The following is a 24,305-nucleotide window of genomic DNA, read 5'->3' as shown; positions in this document are numbered from 1 at the left end:
AAGGATTATCTTGAAGAATCTGGAAATGAAGTTAAGTTAGTCTTGGAACCAACTTAGGCAATAATCAGCATACCTTTAGACAACCCTTCACAATGCAAGATCAGATAAAATATTATTTTAATAAAATAATGTTTTAAAGAATGATCTGCTGAATAAAACCAATCTTCTGGATGACTAATTCTCAACGGTGTCTCATTAGCTGCCTTTATTTATTAAAATAATATTTAAAGAAATATTATTAAATGAAATGGTAAAATATTTAAGGAAATATTTTGGAAAAGAACCCAATCTTTCTGGAGAAACGGGCTTAAGTATGCAAGCACGTGTTCTTAGCTGTTAGCAGTTAAAACTAACAAAAGAAGCTTATAGCAAAGCACCAGAATCAAACACATACCTTTAAAATACCAGGGTTAATAAAAGGGTTAAATTGCATAAGCGCGGACGGTGCGTTATGATCATTCTTCTGTGTTTAAAATCACCCTTTAAATAAAGTTTGTCTTAAATTTCAAAACACACAAACACAGAAGACAAAACTGAGCACGTGCTGAGCAGATAGCCTGCTAGCACCAAGATAGCTGATTCAACAAAGACAAAACCAAACTTCATAAAATGAAAAAATGTTTAGATTATTTCATTCTAAATACTTCTATCTCTCTGCCCAAACCTAACCTCTGAACCGTGCTGAGGAAAAGCTGTCCAACGCGACGAAGTTTGAAGAAACATCCACAGTCAACAAACGGTTAGCTACAGCTAACCTCCGGAGCTGTGGCTGGGCGGCTCGCTCTGTCCGCTGACCACACTGCACGTTAACTGCCGTAACCATGGTGATGCGGTCCTGCTTCACCTTCCTTCCGATCGGGAAAACTGCTCCATTCGGCGTTGTAGAAACAAGGTCTCTGCTGGGAACTCTCTATAACAGTTTGATCTGTAGAACTCAGAGAGAAAAGTCAAGCCACGCTTGTACTTTAATTATCCCCTTTTATGAATGAATACCGGATTCTTCCAACAGTAATTAATTCGTACTTAACTTAGTGCATATGATCTCGTGATCTTATGACACCCTTGGATCAGTTTGAAGAGTTTATGTCTGTTTGCCTGCAAAGAGACATTAGCGTGCTGTGTCCCTCCTGTCTCGGTCGTCACTGGCATGGAAGAGATCGGTTCCTTGGGAAGGTGGGGTTTTATACGGGCAGTGGCATCATGGGAAGTCCGCTGTTACCCCCCCTTCCTAAGTTGCTGGAAGAAATGCACTTTATTTTGAAAGTTCCAGAAAGGTCCGTACCGCATGTTGTAATCCATGGCTGTGGGTCCCAACAGTAGGATGCCAACAATCTCCTTCTCAGACTGCGTTCTAGAGTGGCGGTTGCTAGGCAACGCTCGCGCGTATACTCAACCGCGGGAAAAAAATATCAATCTAAATAATAGGGCCGTCAAAATAGCGGCTGTGGTAGTTAGAGGTAGAAATACTTAGATCTTTTATTTACATTGTTATTTTTTTTAAATAGGGACAAAGGAATACACAAGACACAGGTTTAGAAAAAGTCAGGATGCCAGGAAGATAAGAGTTTTAATAAACCAGAGTTATGGCATGTCAAACTTTCAAAACCATCAAATTGACAGCCCTGGGAGTTCTAGTGTTAAATACTGATTTCAAAAAGTTTGTTGGCTTTCTATGCATTTTAACTGCTCCCTCTTTTCATGTGTCAATGTACTACATTACACATAACTTAATGTATGGACTTGATTATATTGATTTCTTATGTGTGGATTACTGAAGTTGTTGTTGACATGAATATGTGATTTTTTTAACTCCATCAGTCTCAGTCTGGAAAGCAGACTATAATCTAATATACAATACAAGATTCTTTTATATTTATATCGACTGTAGTAACAAATTATTGACAGTACACATAGATAGCAGCCATTGTGATCTAGAACTTCAATTAATTTAAATAGTAATTATTCTCTTTAATGAGAGAAAAACAGTGACTCATGTGAATTGTTTGCAGGTTTCAACTGACAGGGAGACCTCAGGAGACAACCCTTAGGTGTTTTGTCAAGGATTAGCTCAGTGTCAGTTTGGCTAATTAAGACCACCACAGTCATTACAGAAGGGCTCTGTTGATGGTGATTATGAAAGCAAGCCAAATCAGTGATGTGCTGACATTTGCAAATAGGTCAACATTTGTAAACATTTATCAATTTAATTTAAAAACTAGGCATTCACTGCAGTTTTGCAAACTGGATATTCCTAAAGTACTCTTCAATTTTACTTGGGAAAACTACAATTAACAAAAATATACATGCAACACTATTGTTTTTGGGGGGGTTCTCGATGGTTCTCCTGGGGTTCCTGTGCTCTGGGGGGCCTTTAGGTGTCTATGGCTCGGATCTCCTCCGTATCTGTCCCAGATCCAGGGGGGCAGGTCTGTGTCTTCTCACACTCGCTATTGCATATTTTTTATGGAGAAACCTTGTATGCACAAGCACACTCACACACAGACCCACAGATGTTTAGATTCAGATGTTGACAGATACACAAATGTTATATACTGAGCCACATTTACCACTAAATACATCTTGTATTCATAATTACCATGCACCTTTTGGTGAAAAGGCTGTTATTATATATGTTTCTGCAGGTGTAGAAGCAAGCAGGGTGTTATCTTGTAATCTCTTCATCCTTCTTTCTTTCCTCCATTCTTTTCTCATTCTCTCCCTTTTTCCTTTTTGCCCCACCTCTCTCTTTCGTGCTTCTTATTTTTTCCTTTTCGTTTCTGTCTCCATGTCCGTAACAATTAAAATAATCCCAAAGAAGTTTCTAATAAAGTTTATTTTATAAATATCCAACAGAGCATTAAAGTGTTAGCTGCAATGCTGCACTTGTGAATGTAAATCTGTTGGGCTTCTTCTTGGCACTTAGACAACAATTCTGAACGCTACTCTGCCGGACAGGTCACGGTAAAAAAAAAGAAGAAAACCCAGTTATTCTAATGATATGGCACTGCAGTATAAAAAGAATCATTGATAGAAAACCTAAATGATGAAAGTGCATATAATACATCTTTTGTTAGGTAATATAAATGCATTTCAAAGCACATTTATCTGTTTTCATAATCTAAAGATGAGGTTCATCAAATATTATTTAGAATCAGAATCAATTAGTTTGACCAACATGTTTGTGCGCCAACAAGGAATTTGACTTTGTTGGTCAAAGTATAAATATAAAACATGAGAAGGGATAAACTTTAGAGGAAACAAAATAAGGATAAATAGAACAGTATGTAAATGTATGTGTATGTACAGTCATTTTAAATACATAAAGAACAGAAAAAAAGAAAGTCAGCTTGTGGTAGTGCAAACATGCTTATTTTGTTTTTTACATCAGAGTAGCTGACGACTCATGCTGTAAGGTGTTCATTGTGTTCATCAGAGAGGCAGCCTGGGGGAAGAAACTGTCTCTGTGGCAGCTGGTTTTCGCGAATATATAGCACCAACCTGAAGGTAAAAGTCTTAATATTTAATTCAAAACTGTCAAACTAATCATGTCCTCACTTAAATTAAAACTAACACTGCCAAAATTAGCAAAGATTTACATTTATGAAGAAAATCAAAAAATTATCTAAGTAAGTAATTAAGATCAGAGTAACCACTCAATTATCAGGAATTAAAAGCTAAACAGCTCTCAATGTCAGTTATTGTTTTATGAACATCTGCCTGATGAGCTGTGTCATTATAGAACAATAGAAGAAGGAATCAATTTCTGCACTGGCATTCTCAAACAGCAAGACCTGCACACATATACAGAATAAACATAAACAACTTCTCTACAAAATTTAGGAATATTTTGACATAATAATTGAACTTCAAGTTAACAGCTTCTGTCAACAAACTCTTTACCAAGGCTACTAACATTCAACTTAACTACTAAGTACAAATGAGAAGGATGAAGAAAAAATTTCCACTACAAAGAAAAGGGAACAAAAGACTAAACCATAATCAATAAAATTATCCAATGATCACATGGTAAATATGTTTGCTTAAGAACCAAAATTTCTTACCATTGGAGCTTTAGCTTTTAGCTGCTAACAGAGACAAGATTTGACATGTTTTGGGGACTATGTTGAACTATTTTATGCAGGTTATAAAGAAGAGATTGAAAAACACAGATAAAACGGAGCAAGCTGACGTTACTGGACCATCGGTCTTTAAACCACTCATTAAAATACTTTGTTGTGACATTAAAAACACAACCTAAAACAAATTAGTAGTATCAAGGCTAGGTAGCCTGCTAGGGCTGAAATAGTTTAGCAGCACAAAACAAAACATAGAGAAACAACAAGATTTTGTTTTATCCTAAACCAAATTTTCTCCTCCCAGGCACAACTTCTCATGTGAATCGTAAGAGGTTGTGTCCGGGAAGACAAGAGGTCCCATGGTCAGTGAGATTCGTGGTAGCTGCTCTTAGTTTGTGCTGGGAGAGGGGGGGTTTGTAAAAAAAGAGCACACAGAGAGGCATGCAGGCCTGCTGTTCCTATGCTGTATTCTCTCAGAGCAGTGGAGGGGGGAACCGCTTCTTTGATGTAGTCAGAAACAGTGTCTCTTCTTGAAAAAACTTTGGCTCAGATATTTTTCTGCCGAAGCTCAGATAGAAAGGTTAAGGTGACTAGTCTTATTTTCGACCAGGGAACAGTCACCGTATACAAACAGCAGACCGTACTTTACTTTAGATCCAATTTGCAGTGTTATAATCCATTGCTTGTTCTCCCCAACGCAACCAGTGCACAGCTGTGGGTAAAAGAGGGCGAATAGTGCTGCGCCCCAGAGTTTGTAGATCTCTGAAACCGCAAGGATTGTAGTTGTGAAACTCCTTCCTAAAGGCTGTGCAGGAGGATGGGTTAAGCTGTGCATTCTGAAATTCAGAGTTTCTTTGTACAGTTCAGATATTGTTTCATCCCCTGGCTGGCTCAACCATGTACAGGGGTTGGACAATGAAACTGAAACACCTGTCATTTTAGTGTGGGAGATTTCATGGCTAAATTGGACCAGCCAGGTAGCCAGTCTTCATTGATTGCACATTGCACCAGTAAGAGCAGAGTGTGAAGGTTCAATTAGCAGGGTAAGAGCACAGTTTTGCTCAAAATATTGAAATGCACACAACATTATGGGTGACATACCAGAGTTCAAAAGAGGACAAATTGTTGGTGTACGTCTTGCTGGCGCATCTGTGACCAAGACAGCAAGTCTTTGTGATGTATCAAGAGCCACAGTATCCAGGGTAATGTCAGCATACCACCAAGAAGGACGAACCACATCCAACAGGATTAACTGTGGATGCAAGAGAAAGCTGTCTGAAAGGGATGTTCGGGTGCTAACCCGGATTGTATCCAAAAACATAAAACCACGGCTGCCCAAATCACAGCAGAATTAAATGTGCACCTCAACTCTCCTGTTTCCACCAGAACTGTCCGTCGAGAGCTCCACAGGGTCAATATACACGGCCGGGCTGCATAGCCAAACCTTTGGTCACTCATGCCAATGCCAAACGTCGGTTTCAAAGGTGCAAGGAGCGCAAATCTTGGGATGTGGACAATGTGAAACATGTATTGTTCTCTGATGAATCCACCTTTACTGTTTTCCCCACATCCGGGAGAGTTACGGTGTGGAGAAGCCCCAAAGAAGCGTACCACCCAGACTGTTGCATGCCCAGAGTGAAGCATGTGGGTGGATCAGTGATGGTTTGGGCTGCCATATCATGGCATTCCCTTGGCCCAATACTTGTGCTAGATGGGCACGTCACTGCCAAGGACTACCAAACCATTCTTGAGGACCATGGGCATCCAATGGTTCAAACATTGTATCCTGAAGGCAGTGCCGTGTATCAGGATGACAATGCACCAATACACACAGCAAGACTGGTGAAAGATTGGTTTGATGAACATGAAAGTGAAGTTAAACATCTCCCATGGCCTGCACAGTCACCAGATCTAAATATTGTTTAGCCACTTTGGGGTGTTTTGGAGGAGCAAGTCAGGAAATGTTTTCCTCCACCAGTATCACGTAGTGACCTGGCCACTATCCTGCAAGAAGAATGGCTTAAAATCCCTCTGACCACTGTGCAGGACTTGTATATGTCATTCCCAAGATGAATTGATGCTGTATTGGCCGCAAAAGGAGGCCCTACACCATACTAATAAATTATTGTGGTCTAAAACCAGGTGTTTCAGTTTCATTGTCCAACCCCTGTATATACTTAGTTTATGTGTGTTTCTTGCATGTTTAGTTTATTATTTGCTCTATTAAAATCAGGTATTATTTCTGAGAATTGGTCCAGTAGTTGTATTTCATAATAATAATATATGTTTTTCTAATAATATATGTTTTTTCTAATTATCAAGGGATAATTATGATATTTACATGGGCCCCCATGGCACAGACATATATTTTAGGTTTTTATTTTTTCTATTTACTTTTATTTCAGACTCAAGGTCCATATAAAAAATCACGATAACAAGCAACCAAACAAATGCATATACTATCATCAAATGCAGTTACATAAAATTTTATAAAAGACAACTGTACCAGTGTCTCCGCAACTGAGAACGGCACCATGTAGAGCTCAACCACGGGTTTGCAAAGGCCACGATAATTTAATTCTCAGATTCATTTAAACTGTATATAAACTCATAGATCACATTTCTAAGCACAGCCTGCAGAGTGCTCACTCCAGCTGTCACAAATATTTCACTCACACTGCCACATCTCTGTCTTTTCAGAAATACTCTGAATGCATCTCTGTAGGAGATCTGAAGTCTTTTCAGACTTGTCTTTTAATAATCTGACCACAACTATGCATTATAGTTGCATATAGTATGCTTTAAAAAGAAAAGGTTTTACCTCATCCAAGCACAAATTGAATTTTTGTGTGAGAATGTTGGCCTAAGCGTACAACATACGACACTGCCGGCTAAAATATTTCATTGTTTCAGTTTGCATAAATATCCTTCTGGTAACACTGCTGTACCAAGAACACCCAGACTGTAATACATTATATAGTTGTCCAATTAATAAATGTTCTGTTGCATGTGTAAATCACTCAAACTATAATCTTGGCTTTGTTTTCAAATAAATGGTTTTATCTGACCAAAATTGAATTCAGTATATTAGTTAATAGATGTTTTAGCCCAACTAGTGAATATATTAGATTTTGAACTGGTAATTACACAACACATATCACAAGAGTAGTTAACAAAGCAACTGTAAAGTGTCTTTCAGGAAACACATCTTCGGTAAAATCTCACTATCATTTGGGGGCAGATTATTGTCCAACAGCTTTCCATCAGGAATAGTTATAATCTTTAGACATTTAAAAGAAAAAACAGACATTACTGTAAGACAGTTGTGTGCCAATCTATACTATTTACCCCCTCAAAGATTTTGTTTTGCATTTTTGTTACACTTGAATATCTGATCATCAAACAACATTTAATATCTGACAAAGGCATCCTGAATAGATTTTCTAATTACTTCAGTTAATAAGGGAAAATAGAGCCATACAAACAAATCTGGCTCTAGGTAAAAATTAATCTCCCCCTCTCTGTAAATCATTAATTTACTGGGATGTACATCATTTTTTAGAGAGCATAGTTCAACTGGACCTGTCAGGCCTCTGCTCGTGAGTGATATGTGATAGGTCTCAGGTCCCCTGGTTTCTGCTCGGGCATAGATGGCTGCCGGCAGGGCCTGCGGGCTCATCATTGCAGCTCTGACAGCCCTGCTCGTCTCTGGGGGTAGTCCCAGCGGTGGTTCTCCTGGGGTTTCTATGCTCCAGGGGGCCTTTAGATGTGTATGAATTGGATCTCCTCCATATCTGTCCCAGGTCCAGGGGGGCAGGTATGTGGCTCGTCACACTCTCTATTGCATATTTTCATGGAGAAACCTTGAATACACAAGCGCGCTCACACTCAGACCACAGGTGTTTAGATTCAGGTGTTAACAGATACACAAATGTTCTATATTGAGCCACATTTACCATTAAATACATCTTGCATTCATAAGTACCGTGCACTTTTTGGTGAAAAAGCTGTTATTATGACTTATGTTTCTGCAGGTGTAGAAGCAAGAAGCTCTCTCTCATTCGTGCTTCTTATTTTTTTCCTTTTTGTTTCTGTCTCCGTGTCCGTTACAATTAAAATAATCCCAAAGCAGTTTCTTATAAAGTTTATTTTATAAATATCAAGCAGAGCTTTAAAGCATTAGCTGTAATGCTCCACTTGGGAAAGTAAATATGTTAGGCCTCTTCTTGGCACTCAGACAACAATTCTGAATGCTACTCTGCCGGACAGGACACGGTAAAAAAAAAAAAAGAAAGAAACAAGAATTTACTTAAATAGAACTTGCCTGACCACTAGAAATAGGCAAAAACATCACACAAAGCAACATGTCATGGCCCAATCTTAAAATAATTCGTGAAAAGCACACAACATAACTCTGACATACCTTTATGAACTGCTCATTGCACATCATACATTACAAAGTGCATTATGTCTGTCAATATTACAAATACTGGAAGTTATAGACTGCATAAGTCTGTGCCCAGTGTGCATCAGGGTTTATTTGCTCATATACAACTTTGGGCTTCCGTACTTTTATGTCCCTGTTCTGTAAATCAATTTGATTTACAGAACAGAAGGCCTGATCAGAGAGGACCATCTTATGAGGCTGTGGGTGAAGATAGACCAGACAGCAAATACAGCAATACAGCAAAGCAACAAATTGAAATGACGGAGGGCAGAACTTCAGATAAAGTTTTACAGGGTTAAAAATCATAAGGCAACCTTTCCCCAGTCGATGTAGCAGTGTGTGTTGCATCCATTCACCTACAGGATCTGATGTGTTACTCTGCATAGAACTGGTAGAGGTGTCCCGTAGGTAGTTAATATTGAACACAGCAGGTTCTGAGATTGGCAAATGTTGAGATTTCAAAGGTCTACATGTGGTGGCCTGAAGCAAGCGCGTTTCTGTGTGCATGTGTGTATTTGTGTTCACATACTGTGGTGCAGTATTTTTAACACATTTTGCTCAGTACCTTCCAGCCTTACCTCCTGCCCATATGGTGCTTTTTTGTTAACTGTTGATTGTTTGGCAGAGAGCTACTCTGGCATTATGTCGCTTGGAAAATGGATCATTGAATTACAACAGCTGCTGTTTTCCTGCTAAGATGGTTCTTGTGGTGATGCTTTCCATCCTTTCATCTCTGAGGACCTCTTCAGAAAGGATGAGCCACCTCAGGAAGAGAAACAGATGTTGTGTTTGGCTTCAATTGTACTTATTGAAAAATATGTTTTTAGAATGACTCCTAAAGAAGAAAAGTAATTTTGAAACATCCCAATACCTTTTTAAAATATTTTTTTTAATAATATCTACAAACCACGATTATAAACACAATTGAACATATAAGATCATTTGATTTTTGCCCTCAGCTCGGTCAGATTCTGCGCAGTCCCTTCATGAAGTTTGTGGCTCATGCTGTTTCCTTCACCCTGTTCCTTGGCCTGCTGGTCGTCAATGCTTCAGACCGTTTTGAAGGTGTGAAGAACCTGCCCAACGAGACCATCACAGACCACCCCCGACAGGTGTTCAGGGTCAAAACCACCCAGTTTTCATGGACAGAGATGCTGATCATGAAGTGGGTGTTAGGTGAGTCAAACCATGCACAAACACACTGACACGGTCACATTAAAATAAAATGCAATAATGATTTTAGATCATTTCAGATATTTGATAATTGCAGCGTCCTGCAAAATCTTTTCCAAATTTGTTATGTTAAAACCACAAACTTTAATAGATTTTGTTGGTATATTTAGATCTTCCTGTGTGTTTAGGGTTGGTGCAAGGTGAACTTCTTGAAAGGTGAGCTGTGCCACAGTCTCAAGTCTATTTCAAACTCTAACAGTTTTTTTTCAAGACCCTCTATTCAGCTTCATCTGCCTTCTCACCAGTTTTTACCAAATTCCCAGTCCTTGCAGAAGAAAAACATCATCCCAGCACATGTGACACAGTGGGGATGGTGTGTCCATGAATATGTGCAGGATTTTGCATGTGGACTCAAAAGGTTCAATTGTTGATAACATCTGATCAAAGCACCCTGTTGTATCCCCTACATAGCTTGTAGAAGATGTTGCATCTCTCCAGCTGCAGCTCCCCCGGAGTTACCAGAAGCCTCTTGTCTGCTTCTCTGATGAATGTTCTCCTAGCCTGGCCTGTTAGTTTAGGCTTGCATGTCTCCCATTCTCTTTCCATTTTAGGGAGATGTGCAAAGTTTTAAATGTTGTTTTGATAACATAACCCTGTTTAAACTTTACCCCTACCCTCTCTGCTATGTTCTTTGGTCTTCATGATGCTGTCAATGTTTTCACAAAACTTTATATTTTGAACGGAAACTACTCATTCTTGGAAAAAGCATCAAAGTATTCATTTGTTGACCCTTAATTTGAAAAAAAAATATTTTTCCAAAGAGCATGAAAATTCTGACAGGAAGAAATTTTTGGAATTTAGATATTTTATTCTTTTTGGAAAAAACTTTATAAACTTTATAAATATCATTAAATGAAATGAATTAAATACAGCAAATAATGAAAATAAACCTAGTTCATCTGTGAAGGGCAAACACATTGGAAATGTATCTCTGTGTTTATTGGTAGAATAAAAGCTTAAAAAAGATCCATGAGCTCCAACCCTGCTCTATATATTAGCGAAACAACTAGTTGTTTGACCAGACTATAACTTCTATCTACAATCTATGGTGCTCCGGGCTAAAACAAATTATGCATACTAAATAATTTAGGTTTCAAAAAACAAACAGAAGAGGATGCCTTTTAGAAAAACAGAGTATATTTTTAAGCAAGAAAAAACGAGGGGTTTGTATTTACATTTATACATTTAATGGAGTTTAGACGAAAATTCAGAATGAAAGACTCACCTTCATCACCTCCACCTTCCAATGACTCATCTCTGCGTCTCCCGGCCTTCCAATCAGCATCTTGTCCGTCTGATTCTCCATCCAATCACCTTCCGACACCTTGCTTTTAAAGGAGCTTCTACCGTGTTCATCTTCGCTTGTCAGCTCATCCCTCCTCCACCCCACCTCCACCATCTTCCTTCACATCTACTCCTGGCTTCCTCGCTCCCTGGCCGCCAATCCACCACCAGTGTCGGATCAGGGGGAAGACAACTCTAAATATTAGCCTTACAAATGATCATCTTAGTTCATGTCATTCTCAGCATTCATGTCTTCCTCCCAGGTCCGAGCGCCAAAGAAATAACCATCTAATTTCACATCATTAAAACTTTTCTAATTGCCATCCCTTTCTTTGTGAGTCTTTTCAGATTGAATTTACATTTACTTATTTTTGGAACCTTTAAAGATGAATGAAAAGTGAGGGTATTATCTTAAAGGTAGTGCAAAAGTTTATTAATAATCCACCCTTTTTAAATGAGTACAGGTTTTCTTCAGGGTCAGAATTTTTAGCCCGACTTTTATATGTTTCAGATTTAAAGTTTCATACAGCAGCACACCAACCAAGTGGATAAAAGCCAAGGTTATAGTTATACAAGCAATTACACTCTTTCATCTTCCACAGATCAAACAGAGGTTACCTCCAGCATGGATTCAGCACCATCCAGACTTGTTGAAGCAGTATTCATCCTGAGCCTTAATGATAAGCTGGAGAGAAAGTTACAGGTTAACCCAAGATGGTGGGCTGAGGAAATATACAGAGAGCTGCAGAGAAGGAGCAATGAAGGAGAGTGTTTGAAGTGGCTAAAGGACAAAGATAAAAAAAAGAGTGCACAAGTATGAAGCGTGTGACTCAAAAGAAGACAAGCATGAGGAAGCAGGAAAATATAGGCGGATGACAAAGACAAACTCAAAGGATAAATAGCCCATGGCAATATCTGTCAGACCTCAGCTGCTTCCCATCTGCTGATATTCTTCCTCCCGTTCATTCCCACATAACGACATTATGAGTGGTTTACCCTTGTTGGTGCTCATATGTTCCTGCTTTTATTTGCTTATCTGTAATAGCATCATTCCTCCCCCTTACATGGTCATCTTTGGCAGCAGCTGTCCATGTGTGTGTGTGTGTGTGTGTGTGTGTGTGTGTGTGTGTGTGTGCACCAAAGCTTGTGGCTTGGTTGCTGCATAATTTTAATCACAACTATGTTTTTGGACACCCAGTAATTGTGAAAGAGATGGTGCCGATCAGGGTTTCCTTTTCACTTGACAATTTTCCAGTCGTTTGGCTCCGTCTAGAGAGGGACACAATGGGTTCACAACAGAAATTGGGATTTCAGATGTTTTTCTTGCATACGGTTTGAGTGTCAAATGCTATCTCAAGCAATTTCTATGCTTCTTTATGCATGTCGACTACTAAATTGATAGATTTTTATATGACTGCCCTCGAAAGCTTAATAACCCTTTATACATAGTCCAATATTTATGCTGACCACAACATGTTCCTTCTCCTTCAGGTATGATTTGGTCAGAATGTAAGGAGATTTGGAGCGACGGTCCCAGGGAGTACATCATGCACCTTTGGAACGTTCTGGACTTTGGCATGTTGTCCATCTTTGTGGCGTCCTTCACGGCTCGCCTCATGGCATTCCTGAAAGCATCTAAGGCCCAGCAGTATGTAGACCTGCATGTACCAGATGAAGACCTCAGTAATGCCTCACTACCCGATGAAGTGGCTTACTTCACTTACGGTAAAGAGTATATATACTGTCAGAAATGCCAATAATACAAGCATTTTTATTTTTGATGAAGAGAACAGAAAATTGCTTCAACCGTTTTCTGAACTTTGCTTTGGCGAAAGCTGATGTCTCTCTTTGTGCTAACACTTCCATTATGATGTTTAGCATGTTTTTATATAAATTGCTTTTTGACACTTTATTATAAAATTTTAAATCTTTTCTGAGGTGCTTAAATGTTGGGCCACATCCATTACTAATAAGAAGCTTAAAATTTAAAGTGTAAATATCACAAATGTAGAAAAACCTCAGCAAATAACCTGAAACATTATCCCAGTTTGCACTTGGCATTAAAATTAATGGGTCTGGATTGGATCTGATGACTTGCAGGCAGCTCTTTTTAACATAATGTGGGTCCTGGAGCCAATTAAAAAACAATCTAGCAACGTAAATAAACTCTTTTCTGAATGAAAGGCCATATATTTGTTGCTACAGTTAAAGGAAATCATTTTAAAGATAGGAAACTGTTTAGTTAATAGCACTGCCTGTTTCAAGTTAAATTGTTATATCTTTATTATGCCATACCATTCTCAGTATGAGCGACAGAAAAGGAATGAGGCAATGAAGCTACTTCATCTCTGAATTGGTTCTAGAGGTAATCACTTTGCCTTGTGGTGTTAGACATGATATGATGAAATGTGCTGTGGGAGGCACGCATTTTTGTAAGGTTTCTGATTTTGCTGTTTCTCCACAATGTTTGCAGGCACAGACACGGACTTCTAGTTGGTCATTATGAATGGACATAGGAGTACAACAGCAGCATAATGGGGGCAACTTAGTTTCAGCATTTTTCTGTGTTAAAAATTTTCACAAGTCAGATTTTTGATTGTGGAGGCAGATCCAAACGATGCTTGGGAGTAGCTTGTGATGATTCGCTTTTGGGATGCTGCCAGATGTGCATTAGAATAGCTTTATAAGTACACTTGTGCAAAGCAAAATTATGGATGTTGGTTATTATTGAACATGCACAACATGACATGCCAGGTGTGTCCTGATACACACAGTGTGGTCTGCTTGTGACTGAATCAACAAAGTGATAGTACTTAAAGGTGAAAATTATTCTATGGTGTGAGAAATAATTTGAAGGTAAAAGATAACATGTTACTAAAATATATGTGAATAAGCATATATCAGCCTGAATATTTACCAAAATATTAATGCATTAATGTACCCTAACATCTTTATGTGGAATAAAGACCTGCCACAGGCTGCAGGTAATTGGACAGTGCTGATCTACACATGAAAAGAATCTTCACCAGGGCTTCCCCTGCTGGTTGGACTTTGTCACGACAGAAAACTCCGCAGATGGAGGCATTTGTCTTAAATACATGCTACAGACATAAAAACATTATGTATTTTTTTCTGTTTTAATCCAATTTAAGTAGTGTCTTTTTCATTTGTCAAATTGAAGGTTTATATTTCTCCTTAACACACCATGCTTTCTAGCTTATCTTCATTGCCTTCCATCTTGCTGCTCTCCCTCTCTCCTACTTGAAAGAGTTTTTCATTGCTGTCTAGTCTCTTCTCTGTGTTATTCCCTGGCCTTTTGCTCCCAAAAAGCTGTGGTTATGCTTTTTAGCAATAGCCTTCCCAAGCACATTTTTATTTAAAGTTTCTTTACTTTCTACAACCAAAAACACTAAAGGTAATCAAAATACACTGCTCAAAAAATAAAGGGAACACTTAAACAACACAATATAACTCCAAGTAAATCAAACTTCTGTGAAATCAAACTGTCCACTTAGGAAGCAACACTGATTGACAATCAATTTCACATGTTGTTGTGCAAATGTAATAGACAACAGGGGGAAATCTTTGGTGATTAGCAAGACACACTCAATAAAGGAGTGGTTCTGCAGGTGGGGACCACAGACCACTTCTCAGTACCGATGCTTTCTGGCTGATGTTTTGGTCGTTTTTGAATGTTGGTGGTGCTTTCACACTCGTGGTAGCATGAGATGGACTCTACAACCCACACAAGTGGCTCAGGTAGTGCAGCTCATCCAGGATGGCACATCAATGCGAGCTGTGGCAAGAAGGTTTGCTGTGTCTGTCAGCGTAGTGTCCAGAGCCTGGAGGTTCTACCAGGAGACAGGCCAGTACACCAGGAGACGTGGAGGAGGCCGTAGTAGGGCAACAACCCAGCAGCAGGATTGCTACCTTCGCCTTTGTGCAAGGAGGAACAGGAGGAGCACTGCCAGAGCCCTGCAAAATGACCTCCAGCAGGCCACAAATGTGCATGTGTCTGCACAAACGGTTAGAAACCGGCTCCATGAGGATGGTATGAGGGCCCGACGTCTACAAATGAGGGTTGTGCTCACAGCCCAACACCGTGCAGGACGCTTGGCATTTGCCAGAGAACACCAGGATTGGTAAATTTGCCACTGGCGCCCTGTGCTCTTCACAGATGAAAGGAGGTTCACACTGAGAACATGTGACAGACGTGACAGAGTCTGGAGACACCGTGGAGAGAGATCTGCTGCCTGCAACATCCTTCAGCATGACCGGTTTGGCAGTGGGTCGGTAATGGTGTGGGGTGGCATTTCTTTGGGGGGCCACACGGCCCTCCATGCGCTCACCAGAGGTAGCCTGACTGCCATTAGGTACCGAGATGAGATCCTCAAACCCCTTGTGAGACCATATGCTGGTGCGGTTGGCCCTGGGTTCCTCCTAATGCAGGACAATGCTAGACCTCATGTGGCTGGAGTGTGTCAGCAGTTCCTGCAAGATGAAGACATTGGGACATCTGGGAGGAGATCCCTCAGGAGACCATCCGCCGTCTCATCAGGAGCCCAGGCGTTGTAGGGAGGTCATACAGGTACATGGAGGCCACACACAATACTGAGCCTCATTTTGACTTGTTTTAAGGACATTACATCAAAGTTGGATCAGCCTGTAGTGTGTTTTTCCACTTTAATTTTGTGTGTGACTCCAAATCCAGGCCTCCATTGGTTAATAAATTTGATTTCCATTGATGACTTTTGTGTGATTTTGTTGTCAGCACATTCAACTTTGTACAGAACAAAGTATTCAGTGAGAATCTTTCATTAATTCAGATCTAGGATGTGTTATTTGAGTGTTCCCTTTATTTTTTTGAGCAGTGTACAAATGAGCATGACGTTAAAAAAGTACAGCACATTTTATTCTATTTCAACCGTATCTGGTTTGCATATCATTTCAGGTGTATTTTGTTTTCTAAGGATCAAACCTTTCTTGTGATGTTTTGAAGTGGTCATAATTAACAATTACTCAGACTTAAATGTTTTCTTTCACTTGTTTTTCTTGTCCAATGGCAGATCATTTTCAGGGCAATGTTTTTTTTTTTTTTTTTGTTTTTGTTTGTTTGTTAATCCACTTTACTTTGACAAAACAATTAGGCATAAAAAGACTGAAAAGGGTATAAATGCACAAATTTTGTTTAAATGTTTTTAATAATATATATTTAACTGTTTTTAAGTTTATCGGTTCTTTCTTTGCCTTCTCTTAATAAGTGTACATTTATGTTTCAAAAGTGTTACATAAATAAAGTTGATTTGAATTGAGTTTAGCTGAGCTTATGGTGATACTCAACTGAAGGATGACACATCTCTCCAGTTGTGAATCATGTCTTGCTGAATGTGTTCCAGTTTCCTAAAAACATGACATTTACATGTTGTTTCTCTATCATGGATTGATGTTTAGTCCTAACACTTTTTGTCCTTCACTCTTCTACCTTCCTAATTATTCAAACACACAACAGAATATGTTGCCATGGTCACTAAGAAGGAGCAGACAGAAACTAAGTATAAAAAGCGCCCTAAGTCCAAAGAAAAACTTTGAAAGACCTTTACAAACCCTACAAAACTACTCAAAATGTTACTTTAGAAGATTACAAGAAACTCTTGCCTCTTAGATGCAATGTATATAGATATTACAAACTAATTTCAAACCCTTGCAGTGTTCTACAGAAAGAACTTTCTGCATTTCTTTTTCAGCCAGGATCAAGTGGCGCCCCTCTGACCCTCAGATTATCTCAGAGGGTTTGTACGCCATTGCCGTGGTGCTGAGTTTCTCACGCATCGCCTACATCTTGCCAGCCAATGAGAGCTTTGGCCCACTGCAGATCTCTTTGGGACGGACGGTCAAAGACATCTTCAAGTTCATGGTCATCTTCATTATGGTGTTTGTGGCCTTCATGATTGGGATGTTCAACCTCTACTCGTACTACCTTGGGGCTAAATACAATCCTGCCTTCACCACGTGAGTTAAGCCTGGCTGTGAGACTGGTTTAACATGTTTGATGAAAATGTGTGTGACTGTGTGATAATTTGAAAACGTATTTGGCCTTACAAATTACTTCTGTTTATTTCCTACTTTATCATCCAAAACAATTAATGTCAGATAAAAATAACTAGAGTATATACAAAATTAAGTTTGTAAAAAAGGGTTTAATTTGTTAAGGGAAAACAGCTACCCAAGCCATCTTGTCCCTATCTAAAAAGGTAATTGCCTCCATTCTAAACTCATGAATTAACTATGATCAACTGTATTTTTTGCAAAGCTCGGTTCAGTTTCATTTGCCACACAAAGATCTACTTACACCTAGACCTGTCTAATCATGAAATCACTTAAATAGAACCTGTCTGACAATATGAAGTAGATTAAAAAATCTCAACTTGCCACACATTCAAGAACTGTGGAAAAATAAAATGCTGACATTATCAGTCTGGAAAGGATTCCAAAGCCATTTCTAAGGCTTTGGAACTCCATGCTGAAAGTCACTACCTAGAAATGGAGAAAACAGTGTTGTCAGCAAGCAAATATTAGTGTCAAGAGTGGTGAACCTTACCAATCTACCAAAGTAACCACCAAGAGCTCATCACTGACCAATCCAGGAGGTCACAAAAATCCAGAACATCTAAAGCACTGAAGCCCTTACCTGCTTGCCTTAAGGTACATGTTCATAACTCAACAAGAAGGCAGAGACTGGGAAAAACAGCTTTCATAAGAGAGCTGCAAAATGAAAACCACTGCTGACCAAAAAGAACAAAAGACCCAAGATGAACTCCAAGACTTTCAGGAAAATATTCTGTGGTCTGATGAGACAATGATGTGTGCCCTGTTATATCTGGTGTAAAACTAACACCACATCAAACTTGGTGGTACTGTGATGGACTGGGGAAGCTTTGCCATATCAGTACCTGGTTGACTTGCTTTAATTGATGGAAACATTAATTCAGCTCTCCATCCTGAATGAAAATGTCTGATTCTCTGTTCATGGGCTTAAACTCAAGCAAACGTAACCAGCAAGATCCGAAATAAACCAGCAAGTTCACTTCTGAATAGCTGAAAAATACAAGATAATGATTTTGGAGATGCCTAGTCAAAATTCATACTTAAATCCAATTGGGATGCTGTAGCATGATCTTAAACCGGTTATTTATGCTTACAAAACTTTAATGCGGCTGAATTCAAAACAAGTATGCAAAAAGGAGTGAGTAAAACTTTCTACTCTGCAATGCAAAATACTTACCACCAGTTATTGGAAATGCTTGATGACAGTTATTGCAACGAAGGGTAGCACAACCAGTTATTAGGTTTACAGGATCTGAAACTAGAACACTAAATGGTAATTGGGTAAATCTTTTTACACATTGCTGTGTTCCAGAGGTGTTTGATTTGGGGTCTATCTGTGTTATTGCTATATAAGGTGAAAAGAAACTGAATAAAGTCATGGTGCTCTGATAGAGACATAGATCAGATTTTTAGCTGCTTTTAGTCTTCATGCAGCCAGGCAGACTATCTAGTTGTATCACATAAGAACTAAAGTTACCCAATAATATATTTAATTTAAAAGCAGTTTGGATCTTGGCTTTGTGTCACTGCTTTAGCAAAACTGCAGCAATATACTTGATATTTAGCCATCACCTTCTGGTATTGAAGGTACTGCTTTATCTTCAAGTGAAAAATATGATGAGGAGGCTGGATCTGGACTCTGTGAATCAAAATTTAATAGATCCTGAGGCCTGCGAGAATTTACCAAACTAACTGGACACATAAAAAGGTTAATAACGTCTTATTTTAAATACAGCAGCTTTATATCAGCTTGGATCAGAACATGTGATGGCGTCAAAGGGAGATGTTTGAACTGTGTTTTTTGTTTAAACACCTTGATCCTCCATTCGTTTTGTTTAAGCAAACAGAGTAAATATGTATCTTTAATCCATATTGATTACTGCAATCAAATCTCATCTTCAGCATACTGTCACTTTCTTCATGCAAGTCTATGATGTGTTTTAAGTAGTCTGATGAGTGAGTATGATGAAGCAAGGCAGGTTGTTTAATTTGAGAATTTAAATAGCAAAGAAGCTTTCAGCAACACTCACAGCTGTAAATGCACTTAACCTGCCTAAGTGTCTGTTCATCCCATAATCAGGGTCTGTCATTTCTATTAACAGTGTTTATTCTTTAAAGGCAACAAAGCATAAAATCATCTGTCATTTAAATGTGTTATCAAACATCACAGGCAACATTTTAAGGGGATTTTTCTGCAAAAATGTATCATTTAGCTTTTATCTTCCAACACCTCCTCCTAACTTCTGTTATTCTGCGTCTTATCTCTCCGCAGCCTTTCAGGTCTCTGTTTGTTCTTTTGTACTAGAGCAGCATTGTTGATGTTGGATATTTGTTGAAAAAAATCAGTGTTTGGCCGCTAACATGTTTCTGATTATTATCACTCATCTTTGACAGAAAATACCTTCTGATGTTTTTTGTTTTTTTCCCCTGTGAGATGCCATGCCTCTTTTTTTTCCAAGAAATGTTTTAAACAGGCGATACAGACCCAGACCGGATTTATTGGCATCCCAAATGTGTTAAAAGCATTAAAATAAAAGTGCATTTTTTGCAGTTGCACAATCTTACACTAGAAAAAAAGAGAAAAAAACAACCTTTAATTTTGATAAATTTACTTGGTGGGGACAAAATGGTAATTATTTATTTATTTATTTATTTATTTTGACAAAAGCATTGTTGGCACAAATGTTGGTACCTCTGCAGGTGATACTTTGTACAATTTTCTTTTGGTAATAGGACAGATCTTAGTCCACTCTTACAACATTTCACAAGACTGAAAGATGCAAAAAGAGAGTTCTGTGACCATTTCTTTTATCAGAATCTTTTCTTTATGCTATGGACCACTTAGGATCCTAGGAAGAGAAATGGTCCACAGTATTTCACAGATACTCTCTCCACCAGAATAGTGCCTTAGTGTCCACTGTAAAGAAATGTGCTTCTCTCATGTCATACTTATTTACCATGAAAAACAAAGTCATAGATAGTTAATTATAATGTGCTATAAATTATTGTCAGATTAAAAAGTGAGTATATGTTAATAAAAATGCTTTGTCTCTTTCATTTTAACTGTGTGGTTGGGGAATAAACAATGGCATGACTAATGGGTTTGTTAGAAACATTTTTTAATTTCTAACTGTTTTTACCCACTGAACAAATTAATTCAATTTAAGGGTTGCAGTTTTCTACATTTTTTTAGCATGAGATTGTGCAACTGCAATAAAATATTGAATCATTTTAAGGCTTTTTTACACATCAGAGGTACCAACAAATTTGCCCTTATCTTTATATCTGTTTTTAATTTGCACATACAGTCTTATTTATGTGTGAAGTGAACTATTTAACCTGAATGGGAAGTCTTACCATGGCGCTACTATAATCTTTCAAACTTAATTGCAACTTATGCTCTGTACTCTCTCTTTTTCTGTGTCAGTTTTATTAGTAAAGAGGGGCGTCTACCTGTGTTTTTGGAGTTGTGTTTCTGGTTTGGAGTATTTCCTTCTTTAACTTTTTGGTGTGATTCACATAAAACAACAAACATCTGAACAGACTTTAGAACACAACAGACACTGCTGATTCTAGATGTTGTTTTCTTGTTTTTTTCTTATAAAGATGTGATTTAATTTTCCCTGAATAATATAGAATTTGTTTGTTCAGATTAATTTTATTCTGCTGTGCAGGTGTTTCTCAACCTGCCTATTCTTAGCGTTACATGTTCAATGATAAGGAAGCATTACTCTTTAGTTTAAATATAAGTAAAAAATGGTTGCCTGCACCTTTTCCTATTATAAACCCTTGCTCATCATTGTGAGATTCTTTGTTCAAATTGCTAAAACCAATGTAAACGGGGTCAAAATTTAGATGCGATTGATGAACGTATCGGTTTTAAATCTCATTATCCTCACATATGTCCTTTAGCTATTAGGTATGTGCACAAATGAAAAAGACACCCAACTATATGACCTCATTAGTCTCTACAGTTACATGTTATAAAATGGAACATGAGAAGTATTTTCTATTCTCATTCTGACTTATGGCCTTTACTGTGCGTGTACAGTAGCTGCTCGACACCGAGTGGCTTTGTGTTTTGCTTGGCTGCCCACAGACAGAGCAGATAGTTAACTGACAGCAGGACACACAGGCAGGCAGAAACAAGGTCTAATGAAGTTGGAATTGAGCGTCAAAGAGATCGTGGCTGCAGACCACCCGCCTGACATTAATGAAGACTTCCCACAAAGTAAAGAGCTACCACAGCACAGATCTCCAGCTTTCGACAGAAAAAAGAGTAGGGTCCATTCTCTTTCTTATTTTATGATATATTCAACTAGGAGGATTGTGAGTTGCGTTAATTACATTGTCTACCTGAGCACAATGTAAATTTTAACTTTGGCAGAAATTGTTGTTGTCTGTTTTACCACCAGGGGTCACTCTGGTATTAAATCTTACTCAGTCGCTTATGGGTGTCAGAACAAAATATGTGGGTGTCCAAAAAACGCAAAATCAATATATATATACATACAGTACCAGTCAAAAGTTTGGACACACCTTTGTCATTCAGTGGTTTTTTTCCTTATTTTTTATTACTTTCTACATTATAGATACATAGTGAAGACATCAAAACTATTAGACAAAAGTCTATAGAATTATGTAGCAAACAAAAAAAAAAAACGCAGAAAATCTTTTATATTTTACATTCTTCAAAATAACCCCCTTTGATTACTGCTTTGCAAACTCTTGGCATTCTCTCCATGACCTTCATGAGGCAGTCACCTGAAATGGTTTTTCAACAGTCTTGAAGAAGTTCCCAGAGGTAGAAATAAAAATAAAGACAAACCAATGAATGAGAAGTTGTGTTGAAATTTTTGACTGGTAGTGTATATTTGAACTATACTGTATGTATATTTTTGTGTTGTAAATCTAATCAGAAGACAAGTAATCAGATTTGAGAGGGTTTTTTTCATTTGTTTTTGTGCATAACAATTCACTAGTTAGGAGAGGCAGCTGTGAGTGTTAATAATAGTGGTGCAACAGCTGCACAGCAATGTCAAATTCATGTCCTTTGTCCCCCTGCAAAGAAACACGTCCCAGTATCCTGTTTTGTAAGGTGTGTGTGCGTGTGTGTTTGTATTCTGTGTGACGTCAGATGTCTGAAAGGGCACGTTTGATGGAGGGATGAAGAAAAGCCCAGTCTGATAGCCCTCACTCTTAGAGGGCAGGGCACCAGGTGGAGGAGGTAATGATGCCCCAGGAGGGCCATCTGGGGCTGGATGTTGCTGTGAAGGAGGTGATGTGGAAGAAGGGTAGATTAGCAAGAAGGAGTGAGGCTGACACAAACATATATTTCACTCTAACACATGCAGCTACTCACCCTAATAAAAACTCATACACACTTGAACGCACAGCTTGATAGGGCTTAATGAAGTCTGAACCACCCATACACCAAAATTAGAAAAGCTTGAAGACACTTCACATTCCTATAATTTTACACACAGAAAATATTTTTAGTCCATACCCTTAAGTAGGTGCATACTCTTTCTTATTGTTCTTCAGTGTTTGTGTTTAAATGAGCTAAAACAACTACTTGTGCAAAGAACCAACTGATGTTTTGGGACAAACACTGATGAATACATTTATTTGGACAGTGCTTGTGGTTTACTGGACCAGTCTATTTGTTCTAGTTAGCTGTGCATGACTACACAAAGAAAGATGGACAGGGCAGAAGACATGAGATGACGATGTAAAGGGCAGTAGGTTGAAAAAACTGACAATGCTACCATTAAGTGAAACAGAGGATAAATGGAAACATATGCAGACAAACCACAGCATGCAAAAAAGTAAGGCGACAAAGTCAATTAGAAAGGGGAGGAGCTAGAAAGAGGAAGGTGGAAGGGATGAACGATGAGAGAACCACACGGAGCGATGCAGAGGAGGATGTGTTTGGCTTGGCTCTTTGTTCATGCAAAATGCAGGAGACCTGCCAGAATACGTAGACAAAGGAAGAAGAACAGCGAAGAGGGAAGAAGAGAGGATGAGAGAAGGTCATGCAGGCTGAGTAACAGCCTTACATCCTCACAGGATTAGCACAGATTTACGCATAAGCATTTGAAAACGGGGAAGAAATCAGGATGTGAACGCTGAGTATGTTTATTGCCAACTGATTTTCAGGATATTTTCTCATGTAACATTTTATAAGGCATAAGCTACATTTTGAATTTACCTTAGGCGAATATTTACATGACTTTCATTATAATGAGACACATTTAAAAACACAATGATAATAGCAGAAAAGATTAAATTGCATTATTACTATCTTTACACCATGTAAGACACATTGGTCTTGCGATGTTCACCAATTACCAGACTGACTGTTGTAATAAACCACATAAATAAGTGTTGATCTGAACTACCCCATTGGAGGCTATATGTTTAGGGTTTGTTGTTCTGCTGGAAGGTGAACTTCCAACCCAGTCTTAAATCTTTTGCTGAAAAGCTTCCCCACAGCAAGATGCTGTCACTACCGTGTCTCACATTGATAAATGGTGCATTCAGGGTGATATGCAATGTTAGTTTTCTGCTACACATAGTGTTTTGCATTTGGGCCAAAGAGCTCACTTTCTTTCTAGTCTGATCAAAGCACCATCTTTCACATGTTTGCTGTGTCCCCTACATTTCTTCTGCTTCAAATGGTGCTAACTGTGACTTTCCTTCAATTATGGCTTTCTTCTGGGTACTTCTCCATAATGGCCAGATTTGGGGAATCCACAACTAATACAGGGGTTGGACAATGAAACTGAAACACCTGGTTTTAGACCACAATAATTTATTAGTATGGTGTAGAGCCTCCTTTTGTGGTCAATACAGCGTCAATTCGTCTTGGAAATGCCATATACAAGTCCTACACAGTGGTCAGAGGGATTTTAAGCCATTCTTCTTGCAGGATAGTGGCCAGGTCACTACGTGATACTGGTGGAGGAAAACGTTTCCTGACTCACTCCTCCAAAACACCCCAAAGTGGCTCAATAATATTTAGATCTGGTGACTGTACAGGCCATGGGAGATGTTCAACTTCACTTTCATGTTCATCAAACCAATCTTTCACCTGTCTTGCTGTGTGTATTGGTGCATTGTCATCTTGATACACGGCACCGCCTTCAGGATACAATGTT

The 24,305-nt window shown here is 38.6% G+C and overlaps 1 protein-coding gene across 1 annotated transcript in view; it reads left to right on the top strand.

The window, feature by feature from the left end:
- trpc7b (transient receptor potential cation channel, subfamily C, member 7b) overlaps positions 1-24,305 on the top strand; it is a 99,303-nt gene that overhangs the window by 35,132 nt on the left and 39,866 nt on the right. Inside the window, exons 5-7 of the mRNA XM_047352706.1 lie at positions 9,483-9,699; positions 12,532-12,765; positions 16,785-17,049. Coding sequence (XP_047208662.1) covers positions 9,483-9,699; positions 12,532-12,765; positions 16,785-17,049 — 716 coding nt within the window. The remainder of the gene's footprint in view (positions 1-9,482; positions 9,700-12,531; positions 12,766-16,784; positions 17,050-24,305) is intronic.

Source organism: Girardinichthys multiradiatus, chromosome 23, assembly GCF_021462225.1.
Source record: "Girardinichthys multiradiatus isolate DD_20200921_A chromosome 23, DD_fGirMul_XY1, whole genome shotgun sequence".
In the NCBI taxonomy this organism is placed as follows: Eukaryota; Metazoa; Chordata; class Actinopteri; order Cyprinodontiformes; family Goodeidae; genus Girardinichthys; species Girardinichthys multiradiatus.
This window is presented reverse-complemented; position numbering and strand designations above follow the sequence as displayed.